Source organism: Pristis pectinata, chromosome 1, assembly GCF_009764475.1.
Source record: "Pristis pectinata isolate sPriPec2 chromosome 1, sPriPec2.1.pri, whole genome shotgun sequence".
NCBI lineage: Eukaryota > Metazoa > Chordata > Chondrichthyes > Rhinopristiformes > Pristidae > Pristis > Pristis pectinata.
Window position 1 is genome coordinate 9,835,410 of NC_067405.1, and position 14,416 is coordinate 9,849,825.

The following is a 14,416-nucleotide window of genomic DNA, read 5'->3' on the forward strand; positions in this document are numbered from 1 at the left end:
GCCTCTAAGTCCTCAGGAGGCTAAAGAAATTTGGTTTGTCTCCTTTGACACTCACCAACTTTTATTGATGTACCATAGAAAGCATCCTATCTGGATACGTCACGGCTTGGTACGGCAACTGCTCTGCCCAGGACAGCAAGAAACTGCAGAGAGCTGTGGACACAGCCCAGTGCATCACGGACACCAGCCTCCCCTCTTTGGACTCTGTCTTTACCTCTCGTTGTCTTGGCGAAGCAGCCAGCATAATCAAAGACCCCACCCACCCGGGACATTCCCTCTCCTCTCTTCTTTCATCGGGTGGAAGATACAGGAGCCTGAGGGCACGTACCACCAGGCTCAAGGACAGCTTCTATCCCACTGTGATAAGACTATTGAACGATGAGATAGACTATGACCTCACGATCTACCTGACCTTGCACCCTATTGCACTGCACTTTCTCTGTAGCTGTGACACTTTACTCTGTACTGTTATTGTTTTTACTTGTACTACCTCAATGCACTCTGTACTGCACCGTGTAATGAATTGACCTGTATGATCGGTATGCAAGACAAGTTTTTCACTGTACCTTAGTACAAGTGACAATAATAAACCAATACCAATGCCAAGTGTTTGAGTGCCTAAGGTTTCATCTCTGCTTGTAGCCTGCTCCACTTTGAGGAATGGCCCCAGCAGGGACATTAATGTTTGTGCGGCTCTGGGGCTAGTGTGGTGGCAAACACATCCAATGAGACACCACCCATTAAAACTGACATGTCCACAAATAGACAACAGTTGTCATCATAATAAGCAATGACTCATTTTAAATAGGGTAGTTTTAAGAATGGAGACTGTACTTCATGAAGATCTTTGCTCTATTTGGAATTTAATGACTGTTCTCTTGGGAATGAATGAATGAATAACCCGTTGTCATTATTTGTTTCTTGATTTCAGTTCACTGGCATGGTTCTCATCAGCCAACCAACTGTGCACCAAAAGTCACTGTGCTGAGCTATCACTGTGTTTCTCTGTGGCAACTCCTACTGGCCGGCTCAGCACTGGCAAGCAGTTGGGAAGATGTTCGGCCAACTCTTGGCTCGAGGCTGATGATAAGGAGTAAACGGTGTGAGTTAGTATCCAAGGAAACAAACACAAAAGGTTCACATCATCACACAATAACGAGGAACAGATACTCAATACAATATGTGAACTCACTTAAACTTTCCCAGCCAGGAGTCAGCTATGAGGGCTCCCATAACTGGTGTGAAATAGGCAACTCCGTTGAAGGCATGGTAGATGGCAGTGGACTGATCCTCATCCCAATGAAGAAAGGTCGTGAAGTAGAGAGTGAGAACAGCTGAAATACAAAAAACACAAGGAATGACATTGGGACACTTGGTCAATGAAAACGCTCCATCCGGTTTAATTATATTTAGTAGAACTGGTGCTAAAGGACACTGCAGTCCAAGGAGGTTGCAGAACGAATAGTGAAGAAGGCATACGGGATGCTTGTCTTCATTAGACAAGGCACAGAATATAAGAGCAGGGAGATTTTGGTCCAACTTTATAAATTACTGGTTAAGCCACAGCTGGAATATTGTGAGGAGTTTTGGTTGCCACTGTATAGGAGAGATGTGATTGCACTGGATAAGGTGCAGAGGAGATTCTCCAGCATGTTCCCTCTAATGGAATGTTTCAGTCATGAGAAGAGACTGAATAGGCTGGGCATGTGGAGGAGGCTGAGGTGGAGGGGAAGTTGGTAGAGGTTTATGAAATTATGAGAGACATAGACAGGAAAGATAATTAGATACTTTAACACATGGCAGAGATGTCTAAGGAGTAAGGGGTTTAGAGAGGATCTGAGGGAGAATTTTTTTTACCCAGAGGGTGTTTGCAATCTGGAATACGCTGCCTGAGACATGGTGGAGGCAGAGATTCTCACAGCATTGAAGAAATATGTGGATAAACACTTGACTTGCCAAGGTACAGTAGGCTATGGACCAAGTGCCAGTAAATGGGATTAATATAGATACTCGGTTAGCATGGATATGGTGGACCAAAGGGACTGTTTCTGTGCTGTACAACTTGGTGACTCGATGAGTAAACTTCAAGATCACTGCACAGATGCAATTAATGGTTTGATCAGTAATATATCTGCTTAAGAAAGAAAAATGTGGGTTGAAACCCTACCAGGTATTTAAAGTTACAATCTAGATTGAGAGTACATCATTATAGCAGAGGGGCTGTTTTTCAGATGAGATGCTATTACTTTGTTGGATGCCAAGTATCCAGTGATACTACTATGAATAACGGGTGCAGAGTTCACCATGATGAGTTGAATTTTATCTCTCAGAAAAAAAATCCATTGCTCAAAATAGTTCATTGGGTTATTGTCATTTCTTTTTGACAATTAATGTCACTGCTAACATTTATTGTCCTCCCTGTTTGCACCCTGGGCCCTTTTAATGGCAGTTCATTGGCAGGTCAGGAGTCACATAAAAACCGGGCAAGATGACCACACAGATGGTGAGTCAGTTCAAGCAGAGCAGCTGGAGTCGGAACGTTACACAAGGAATGTCACCCCCAGTTCTTAGACCGTGTAGAGTATGGCAAAGTTCCCTCACTTGTTCACCCACACCCACAGCACGGAATTATGAAAAGAGGCTGCACAGAGCAGCAACGCACCTTTCATGCCATAGAAGGAGAAGCGTTCACAGAATTCATTCACTACCATGAAACAAATACTGAGAGGGTAGTTGGTTCCGCAGAGCCGCTGTGGAAGGCAGAAGAAAACACTTAGAAAGGTGATTCCATTACACGATGCAAACACATTGGTAACTACAGACATCGGAAACGTTGCTCAGTCTCAGCTGTCTCGGCATGTTGTACTCCCACTTACAAAGCCAGAAGGTTCAAGATTCACTCCTGCAGACGAATTCCGTGCCTTCACCCCCAGAGTGATGATGAGGGAGTGCAGCATCGTCATAAGTGCCAGCAGTAGCTTAAACCTCGGTACCTGACGGGTGCGGATGTAAAAGGTCTCAGCTGGATCTCAGCTGCACGACTGAATGTCAGCAGGGAGCTTTTTCCTGGTACCACACACAAAGGATGCTGGTGGAACTCAGTGGGTCAGGCAGCATCTGTTGAGGGACATGGACATCACAGATGCCTCCAGACCTGCTGAATTCCATCAGCGTCTTGTTTGTAGCTCCAAATTCCAGCATCTGCAGTCTCTTGTGTCTCCTTCTTCCTGGTGCTCTGGCCAATATTTTCCCTCTACTAACAGTTATGTGCATCTGGCCACTACCTCACCCACACGGGACATTCTCTCTCCTCTCCTCTTCCATCAAGTAGAAGATACAGGAGCCTGAGGGCACGTACCACCAGGCTCAAGGACAGCTTCTATCCCACTGTGATAAGACTATTGAACAGTTCCCTTGTACAATGAGATGGACTCTGACCTCACGATCTACCTTGTTGTGACCTTGCACCTTATTGCACTGCACTTTCTCTGTAGCTGTGACACTTTACTCTGTACTGTTATTGTTTTTACCTGTACTACCTCAATGCACTCTGTACTAACTCAATGTAACTGCACTGTGCAATGAATTGACCTGTACGATCGGTATGCAAGACAAGTTTTTCTCTGTACCTCGGTACAAGTGACAATAATAAACCAATACCAATACTATCACATTGGTGTTTACAGATCTTGGCTATGTGTTAATTAGCTGCCACATCCTCTGCATGACAACTTCATCAGGCTCGTCCTCAATCAGTGTGTATTTCATTTATCTAGAGACACCATGGACATGATCTTCATCATGTAACAATGGATTGGAGAGCATGTCTTATGAGGATAGGTTGAGCGAGCTGGGGCTTTTCTCTTTGGAGAGAAGGAGGATGAGAGGTGACTTGGTAGAGGTGTACAAGATGATAAGAGGCACAGTTCGAGTGGACGGTCAGAGACTTTTTCCCAGGGAGACAATAGCTAACACGAGGGTGCATAATTTTAAGGTGATTGGAGGAAGATATAAGGGGGATGTCAGAGGTAAGTTTTTTTTTACATAGAGAGTGGTGGGTGTGTGGAACACACTGCCAGTAGAGGTTGTGGGGGCAGATACATTATGGACATTTAAGAGGCTCTTGGATGATAGAGAAATGGAGGGCTATGTGGAAGGGAAAGGTTAGATAGATCTTAGAGCAGGATAAAATGTCGGCACAACATTGTGGGCCGAAGGGCCTGTACTGTGCTGCAATGTTCTATGTACTAACTCCAGTCAAGATGCAGAGAGCAGCACTCAGCTCTATACATGGTCGTACTTCAACCTCAACTGGGAGGGACGATGGAACAACTTCCCCAAATTCAACTGCTCATAGAAAGTCACCTCCATCTCAAGTTTGCTCTATGCAACCAAGCCATCTTTCTAACCAATCCATTAACAACAGAGCCACTCTCAGTGAAGACCAGTATCAAACAAGGCTGCATCATTCTCTTAGCATTTCTCTCAATCTTCCTTGCTGCAGTGCTGCACCTCACCCCTCCAAAAAATCACCCTGTGGGAGTGGAGCTAATCTTCAGAACCAATGGGAAATGGTTTAACCTAAGGAGACCACACTCCAGAACCAAAGGTCATTCAAACTTTAGTAGGAAGACTTGTGTCTGTGCATACTTGGAGACCAAGCTCCAAACATGGTCACCAAAGCAGAGGAGAGAATGGGCAACATCTGCAGACCTTTGTCCTTAACCAACCTGGCCCCAATGCACCATACAAATCCCCTGACAAAAATGGTTCAGGGTAAGACCACCTCTCTGGTCAAGATCACTGTCTACACTTCTCACTGCCACAGGAAGGCAGCCAACATAATCAAAGACATCACCCACCCTGGACACTCTCTCTCCCACCTCCCAACAGGCAGAAGATACAAAAGCCTGAAAGCACGTACCACCAGGCTCAAGGACAGCTTCTATCCCACTGTTATAAGCCAAATGAATAGTCCCCTTGTACAAGAAGATGGACCCTTAACCTCACAATCTACCTCGTTATGGCCTTGCACCTTATTGTTTGCCTGCACTGCACTTTCTCTGTAACTGTAACACTTTATTCTGCATTCTGCTATTGTTCTCCCTTGTACTACCTCAATGCACTGTTGTTGTAATGAAATGATCTGTGTGGATGGCATGCAAAACACATTTTTCACTGTACCTCAGTACTTGTGACAATAATAAACCAACTTACTATTTCCCATACAGTGGCATGCAAAAGTTTGGGCACCCCTGGTTAAAATTTCTATTACTGTGAATAGTTAAGTGAGTAGAAGATGAACTGATCTCCAAAAGTCAAAGTTAAAAATGAAACGTTCTTTTCAACATTTTAAGCAAGATTAGTGTATTATTTTTATCTTGTACAATTTTAGAGTGAAAAAAAGGAAGGAGCACCATGTAAAAGTTTGGGCACCCCAAGAGATTTGAGCTCTCAGATAACTTTTACCAAGGTCTCAGACCTTCATTAGCTTGTTAGGGCTATGGCTTGTTCACAGTCGTTGTTAGGAGAGGCCAGGTGATGCAAATTTCAAAGCTTTATAAATACCCTGACTCCTCAAACCTTGTTCCAACAATCAGCAACCACGGGCTTCTCTAAGCAGCTGCCTAGCACTCTGAAAATTAAAATAAATGATGCCCACAAAGCAGGAGAAGGCTATAAAAAGAGAGCAAAACATTTTTAGGTAGCTGTTTCCTCACTTCGTAATGTAATTAAGAAATGGCAGTTAACAGGAACGATGGAGGTCAAGTTGAGGTCTGGAAGACCAAGAAAACTTCCTGAGAGAACTGCCTATAGGATTGCTAGAAAAGGAAATCAAGACCCCCGTTTGACTGCAAAAGACCTTCAGGAAGATTTAGCAGACTCTGGAGTGGTGGTGCACTGTTCTACTGTGCAGCAACACTTGCACAAATATGACCTTCATGGAAGACCTGCGTCCTCACCACAAAATTCAGAAGTTTGCAAAGGAACATCTAAACAAGCCTGATGCATTTTGGAAACAAGTCCTGTGGACTGATGAAGTTAAAATAGAACTTTTTGGCCGCTATGAGCAAATATATGTTTGGAGAAAAAAGGGTGCAGAATTTCATGAAAAGAACACCCCCCAACTGTTAAGCATGGGGGTGGATCGATCATGCTTTGGACTTGTGTTGCAGCCAGTGGCACGGGGAACATTTCACTGGTAGAGGGAAGAATGAATTCAATTAAATACCAGCAAATTCTGGAAGCAAACATCACACCGTCTGTAAAAAAGTTGAAGGTGAAAAGAGGATGGCTTCTACAACAGGATAACGATCCTAAGCACACCTCAAAGTCCACAATGGACTACCTCAATAGGCACAAGCTGAAGGTTTTGCCATGGCCCTCACAGTCCCCTGACCTAAACATCATCGAAAATCTGTGGATAAGACCTCAACAGAGCAGTGCATGCAAGACGGCCCAAGAATATCACAGAATGAGAAGCCTTTTGCAAGGAAGAATGGGCAAAAATCCCCCAAACAAGAATTGAAAGACTCTTAGCTGGCTACAGAAAGCAGTTACAAGCTGTGATACTTGCCAAAGGGGGTGTTACTAAGTACCGACCATGCAGGGTGCCCAAGCTTTTGCTTTGGGCCCTTTTCCTTTTTTATTTTGCAACTGTAAAAGATGGAAATAAAAAAGTAATCTTGCTTAAAATACTAAAGAAATGTGTCATCTTTAACTTTATGCCTTTTGGAAAACAGGTCATCTTTTACTTGCTTAGCTATTCACAGTAACATCAATTTTGACCAGGGCTGCCCAAACTTTTGCATGCCACTGTACCTCATGAGACACCTCTTATTGAAGGCAGATCGATACCCCTTTTAATGCACCAGCACAGCCTTTAGTTGATTGAGGGAAATGGTACAGGAAGATCAAAACCTCTCATGCCATCTCATGGTAATGAAACACAGGTCAGAGGTTGTTGCTGTGACAATCACCCTAAATCTTACTATTGCTCTTACCAGTGAGGTCAATAACTTCACAGATGAATTATTTAATACCTGTGTTCTACCTATTGTAAGCAAGATTTGAAATAGATAGAATAATAAGCCAAATGAATATGGCATGCTGTAGAAGCAGTGGAAGCAGTTAGTGCTGCTGCCTCATAGCTCAAGGGCCGTGGGTTCAATCCTCACGTCGGATGCAGAGTTTGTGCATTCTCCCTGTGAACATGTGGGCTTCCCCCAAGTGTTCAGGTACCACCCCCACCCCCACCCCCCACCACCACCCATGTTACAAGGACGTGCTGGTAGTTTAATTGCCACACCTCAGTGGATGAGTAGGTGAGAGAAAAGAGCAGATGTGTAATGTGGCTGGCATGCGCATGCTGGGCCGAAGGGTCTGTTTCTGTGCTGTGTGAGTCTATGGTTCTACAACAGGTTACAGTGGGGAATGGGACTGATGGGGACACTGGTTTCAGCACTGGTTGTGTTCCTGCTTATCTCCCTCTGGCAGCTGTCTCCACCTTCACCCTCCCCTCCCCTCCCTCCACCTGCCTCCATCTATCACCCACCTGCCTCTTATCTCCCAACTCCAACCTTCCCCCACCACTGCCTGGCTCCATCTGCCTGTCATCCTTCACCCCTCCTTGGCCACCAATCACCTCTGGCCCCTGTCCCAACACTCCCCATCTCTATCTCCCCTCTCCATTCTTAGTCCTGATGCAGGGTTTCGACCTGAAATGTCAACACTTCCTTTCCTCCCCACAGATGCTACTCAAGCGCTGAGTTCCTCCAGCAGATTGTTTGTTGATGGGGATCCAGATCCTGTCACCTCTTTATAGGAAGGATGTGGAAGCATTGGAAAGGGTGCAGAGGAGATTTACCAGGATGTTGCCTGGTTTAGAGAGTATGAATTATGAGGAGAGACTAAGGGACCTAGGGCTTTACTCTTTGGAGAGGAGGATGAGAGGAGACTTGATAGAGGTGTACAAAATATGGAGAGGAATAGATAGAGTGGACAGCCAGCGCCTCTTTCCCAGGGCACCAATGCTCAATACAAGAGGGCATGGCTTTAAAGTAATGGGTGGGAAGTTCAAGGGAGATATCAGAGGAAGATTTTTTACCCAGAGAGCAGTTGGGGCATGGAAATATGCTTCCTGGGGCAGTGGTGGAGGCAGGTACATCAGTCAAATTCAAGAGATTATTAGATAAACATATGGAGGAATTTAGAATAAGAGGGATATGTGGGAGGAAGGGGTTAAATAGTCTTAGGCAAGGTTTAAAGGTTGGCACAACATTGTGGGCCAAAGGGCCTGTATTGTGCTGTACTGTTCTATGTTCTATGCTCTGAGAATCAGCCTAAGCTCAATGTCATAAGAAAATACAAGAAATGTAACATGAGATGCTTTTCCCCATAAGTTTGCAAATTAAGCCCCCTCAAATGCACCTCCAAATCCCTTTTGAATGTTCCTGTGGTATCTGCTCCCGTAATTTTCTTCAGACAATGTGTTCATGACCATAGCAACCCTGTGTATTAAATCATTTTTACTCATTCTCCCTTTAGTCGAATTTTCAATAATTTTATCTCAATAACTTCTTGATACTGATTCATGTGAGAGGAAATAGTTTCCTCCATAGAGTTTTGTTAAAATCCCTTGTAAATCTGAATACCTTGATTCGGTCTCTTCTGGTCCAAGGAGAACCATCTCAACTTCTCTATCTCTCCGAATCCACAACAACAGCCATCAACACTCTCAGGAGAGGCAAAAATAACGAACCAAAAATCCCATGGCAAAAAAATGCTTTGGTAATAAAACAGTAAATTATTAAATGGGATGGTTTTATTATATCATTAGTCTATCCATTTATGAGTAATCTCGGAATGAAAGCGGTTCCAAAGGTAATAATGCAATAAAGTGATAATCACAGTGGGAGAGTGATAAGTATAATCTTACTGTCCTGAGAACCAGGACAAGTCTCTCGAGGTGTAGACAGAAAAATAATGAAGGAAGCAAGGGAAGTGACCAGCGATTTTTAGGAGTGAGGGTTATGGGTGGAACAAGATAGCCAGACAGTTAGTTGGGGTCAGAACGATGAACATAGAACAGTGCAGCACAGGAACAGGTCCCTCGGCCCATGATGTTGTGCCGGACTAATTAAACTAGTAATTAAATGCCTAACTAAACCGGCCAAACAATCCACTTTGCTTAAATGGAAGGATCCAATACCCCCTACTACTTTTCAATGGTTCTCTCAAACCATATCATGTTTAAACTTGGAAAAAATTAGGAGTGGTACTGTTGATCCTTCGTTTAAATTCGAAGATATTTGGAGTCCATTTCTTCAATATTTTGACATGATATAGATCCCCTTTCAATAACTTTCCAATTTAGAACGGAGTTGACGACATAATATTGCTCTGTTTCTACTGAGAAATTTTAGTCCAGTCTTTTTTTTTCTTTTTTTTTGTTTTTTTTTCAATGTTTCTGTTTAGTTTGGTTTGATATATTGTTTATAATTTTTGTTATTGATTTGGGGATGTTTTTCTTTCTTTTATATATATAATAAATCTTTTTCTTTCCTTTCTTTTATATTATATTCATTTACTAAGAGATCGTGGAATCTACAGATTTTTTAAATATTTTATTGTTCTTTATGATTATCTATGCCATGATTGTTCTCCTGATCTCTTTGTATTACATGTACAAACATTGATGTTATATATTAATCTGTATTAATTTGAAAACTAATAAAAAGATTGAAAAAGAAAAAAAAATGCCTAACTAAACTAATCCCTTCTGCCTACACAATGTCCATATCCCTCCTTCTCTGCACATTCATGTGCCTATCTAAGAGACTTAAACGCTCCTATCGTATTTGCCTCCACTGGCACGCCTGGCACCGCATTCCAGGCACCCACCACTCTTTGCGTACAAAACCTTGCTCCGAACATCTCCCTTAAACTTTCCCCCACTCACCTTAAATGCATTCCCTCTAGTATTAGGCATTTCGACTCTGGGAAAAAGACACCGGTTGTCTATCTACGCCTCTCATAATCTTACAAACTTCTATCAGGTCTCGCCTCAGCTTCCATCGCTCCAGAGAAAGCAACCCAAGTTTGTCCAACCTCTCCTGAGAGCACCTGCCCTTTAATCCATGCAACATCATGGTAAACCTCTTCTGCACCCTCTCCAAAGCCTCCACATCCTTCCTGTAATGGGACGACCAGAACTGAATGCAATACTCCAGATGCGGCCTAACCAGAGTTTTATAAAGCTGTAATGCAAGGTGTATATTTTTATGGGAAATCATTGAGTCAAAGGGAGATACAGCATGAGTACATTGGGGCATTCCACACCCCAATGGTAGGCACTTGAGTCCACAAAGTCTGCGCCTACCATTAACCACTAATCAGATATTAATCCTATTTTTGTTATTCTCCCCAAATACTCATCAATTCCCCCCAGATTCCACCTCTCACCTACGCACTTGGGGCAGTGGATAATTAACCTACCAAACCCACACGACTTTGGGATGTGGGAGGAAACCGGAGCACCCAGAGGAAGCTCACGTGGTCACAAGAAGAACGTGCAAACTCCACACAGACATCACCCAAGGGCAGGATTGAACCTGGGTCTCTGGCGCTGTGAGGCAGCGGCTCTGCTAACTGCGCCACTGTGCCAGAAGTGTTTGGTAGTGCTCTCAGCAATACACAATCCCTGTGTTTTTATTAGTTATGAATGCACATGTGCTCAAATCACATGTGCATACACACTCACACCCTTCTTCCCAACACACACACACACACACACACACACTCACATGCCCAACAAGCACACACTGACGTGCATACTCAATCTCTCATACACATCTGCACACACTACACAGAAACTGCAGAGAGTCATGGACTCAGCCCAATACAGCACGGGCACATCCCTCCCCACCGTCAGTGGTATCTACAGCAGGCGCTGCCTCACAAAGTCAACATTCATCATCAAAGATCCCCACCATCCGGGCCATGCCATCTTCTCGCAGCTGCCATCAGGCAGGAGGTACGGAAGCCTGAAGTCCCCACACCACCAGGTTCAAGAACAGCTACTTCCCTTCAACCATTCAATTCTTGAACAAACCTACACAACCCTAATCACTACCTCAGTATAGCATCACTCTGACCACTTTGCACTATAATAGACTTTTTTTTGTTCTATTTGTGTCTTTCTTGTAAAAATTCTGTATAATTTATGTCTAATTTATGTTTTTCTTGTGAATGTTGTGTATCGGATGCTATGTGCCTGTGATGCTGCTGCAAGGATGTTTTTCATTGCATCTGTGCACACATGTACTTGTGCATATGACGATAAACTCCAGTTTTCGATTACACCCATACAAACACAGGGCGCATATGGTCAAACTCACACATTCAAACACTATGCAAGTACACACTTGTGTATGCACACACACACACACACACACACACACACACACACACACACACACACACACACACACACACACACACACACACACACACACACACACACACACACATTTCAAGCACGGTAGTGTACCGGCTGCTGTCTGTAAGGAGTTTGTACGTTCTCCCTGTGTCTGCGTGGGTTCCCTCCCTCCGGGTGCTCTGGTTTCCTCCCACATTCCAAAGACGTATGGGTTAAGAAGTTGTGGGCATACTATGTTGGTGCCGGAAGTGTGGCAACACTTGCAGGCTGCTCCCAGAACACTCGACGCCAGAAAAAGATGCATTTCACTGTGTGACTAATAAAGGTATCTTATATTAAAAAAAATCATAGGTGTGTTTACACCAAAAATTAGTATATCTGAACTTGTATCAGGTGACTCTCTCACCCTACTATACACCAGATCATCATCGACATTCATGAAAAAAAGCCCCAATAAGTTATATATTGTATTTCAAACTGTAAATCCAGCAAGCAGCGCAACACAAATGGTGGTCAGCATGGACCTTTCAGGCCGAAGGGCCTGTCACCATGCAGTATGACTCTGGGACTGAATCCCCCAAAGCGACAGCGAACTTTAACACCAGCCACAACTCGTTCAATTCCTTCCACCAACTTTCCTCAGATGTTAACATGCCGCCGCTTTTAAAAACTGATAATACTAACCGGAGTCTTCTTCTCGGGAGGACTGGAATCATTTTGAGTCTCATCATCTGCGCGAGAGAGAGAGAGAGAGAAATTTTACAGCGATGACAATCTGATTAATAGGTCCAGTTTAAAAAAAACTCATGGTGAAACATATCAAATGTCAAAACCATGCTAAAAAAAATTACAATAAAAGAAACAAGGTTCAGCTTGGCAAAGAAAAAGAAATTATGAAGATATTTGGCGAGCTATTTACCTGTTTTTTCCTTTACCATTTTGGGACGGAGTTTGGCAAAGTTAACAAAGAGAAGTTGCAACCTCTCTCTCTCTCTCTCTCTCTGTGTCTGTCTCTGTCTCTCTCGCAGCAACACGTCTGTTCCCGAATCCGCAGCTTTTGTCTCTGTTTATTTGTTAATGTTTCACTTGTTGATTTGCAATCGACGGGAGGTGGGTGGAAAACACTGAGGAACGCGTCCTTGGCATGTTTGAGTTACGACAGTGAAGGTGCACACACCTTCCAATTGCTCTGTGTGTGTGTGTGTGTGTGTGTGTGTGTGTGTGTGTGTGTGTGTGTGTGTGTGTGTGTGTGTGTGTGTGTGTGTGAGAGAGAGAGAGAGAGAGAGAGAGAGAGAGAGAGAGAGAGAGAGAGAGAGACTTATGGCAAAGCCATGCATATGTTTTCAATTCCGCACGTCCACTCTTAGTGGAGTTCCTGCAAACTGGCGTCCTGTGACACTGGCCCCGTTTATGAAGTCATCCTCTCTGAGTTAAATGGACACAGCTACTGTCACAAACCAGTAACAAAAGAAACACACTGAGTCATGATTCAGTGTTAAAAACTATTTTATTAATAACTACTTATGATAATAAGAAAAATAAAAGTAAAAATGTTAGTATGTTAGAAGTAAAAATGTTAAATCTTGAACATTAACCCCAAAACCTAAACTCTTCGTGTGCATGTGGCAAAGTCCCAAACTCCAAGTCCAGGAATGGTTCTCAAAGTTCAGTTCAACAAGCCATAAGGTGAAACATGAGCAAAGGCTTCTTCAACAACCACCGTTGTCTGAACATAAGACGTAGATGTTGAGGGAACATAGAGACCAATTATGAAATCCAAATGTTCCATGATGGAACCCAAACAACACCTCAATGTTTACTCAGTAGTGACTTCCTCACCCCAAAAAGCATCCGAATCGTGGCTGTCCACACACAAATACCTGTTTCCTTCTACAGGTCAACAACAAAGTGAACTCCACCGGATTACTTCCAATTTCCATTCGTATATTGCAGTGACAGACACAGTTATTGTTTCTCATCCATCGATAGAGAAACTAGCAGGTTGGTGTCTCTCTCCCTTTTCTCTCTCTCTCTCTCTTTGACTGACCTCTTCAACAGCATCATTACGTCCTTTTATCTTCTGTTGATGTAAGCATGTCCCACACACAAACACACACACACACACACACACACACACACACACACACACACACACACACACACACACACACACACACACACACTACTAACTCTATCTTAAAGGGACATTCACCGAGTCCGTAACACCTCCCACTTAAAAAGAATTTTTCCCAAGAAAAATTTTAACTGCGCATAGGGTTAGTAATGTTAATAATTATCATGCTACACAATTACAGAATATCAGTTTAATAAAGATACATATTTCCCATTTAACATCGGGAAAGACAATCAGCAATCACATTATCTTTGCCTTTAATGTGAGTTATCATGAGATCAAACTCTTGCAAAATTAAATTCCAGTTTAACAGCCTTCTGTTCTTGTTTTTGACAGCTCAGAAACACCAATGGGTTATGATCTGTATACACAGTCAATGGTTTCTGAGCAGTGCAAACATATACACTGAAATGTTGCAAGGCTAAAACAAGCGACAGTAATTCTTTCTCTATTGTGGAATAATTCTTTTGATGCTCATTAAATTTCTTTGAAAAGTGAGCTACAGGATGGTCAATATCATCAAGGTCACCCTTCTGCAACAACACAGCTCCTGCAGCTTCATCACTGGCATCTACTGCTAATGAAAATGGCTTTTTAAAGTCAGGTGATTTGAGCACAGGATGGTAGCATAAAATGGCTTTTAGCTTCTCAAATGCTTCTTGACAAGAATCTGTCCAAACAAACTTTACTCCCTTCTTCAGAAGATTAGTTAGGGGAAGAGCAACATCAGCAAAATTTTTACAAAATTTCGATAATATCCAACCATTCCCAAAAATCTTCTAACAGTCCTCGTACCCGTGGGAACAGGGAACTCAGATATTGCTTGAACTTTTGCCTGAACA

At 43.1% G+C, this 14,416-nt stretch overlaps 1 protein-coding gene across 1 annotated transcript in view; it reads right to left on the minus strand.

The window, feature by feature from the left end:
- Positions 1-12,663, minus strand: part of slc15a2 (solute carrier family 15 member 2) — an 83,106-nt gene extending 70,443 nt beyond the window's left edge. Inside the window, exons 1-4 of the mRNA XM_052021001.1 lie at positions 12,360-12,663; positions 12,125-12,171; positions 2,663-2,750; positions 1,193-1,334 (exon numbers count right to left, since the gene is read on the minus strand). Coding sequence (XP_051876961.1) covers positions 1,193-1,334; positions 2,663-2,750; positions 12,125-12,171; positions 12,360-12,378 — 296 coding nt within the window. The 5' untranslated portion in view covers positions 12,379-12,663. The remainder of the gene's footprint in view (positions 1-1,192; positions 1,335-2,662; positions 2,751-12,124; positions 12,172-12,359) is intronic.
- Positions 12,664-14,416: the final 1,753 nt, after the last annotated feature.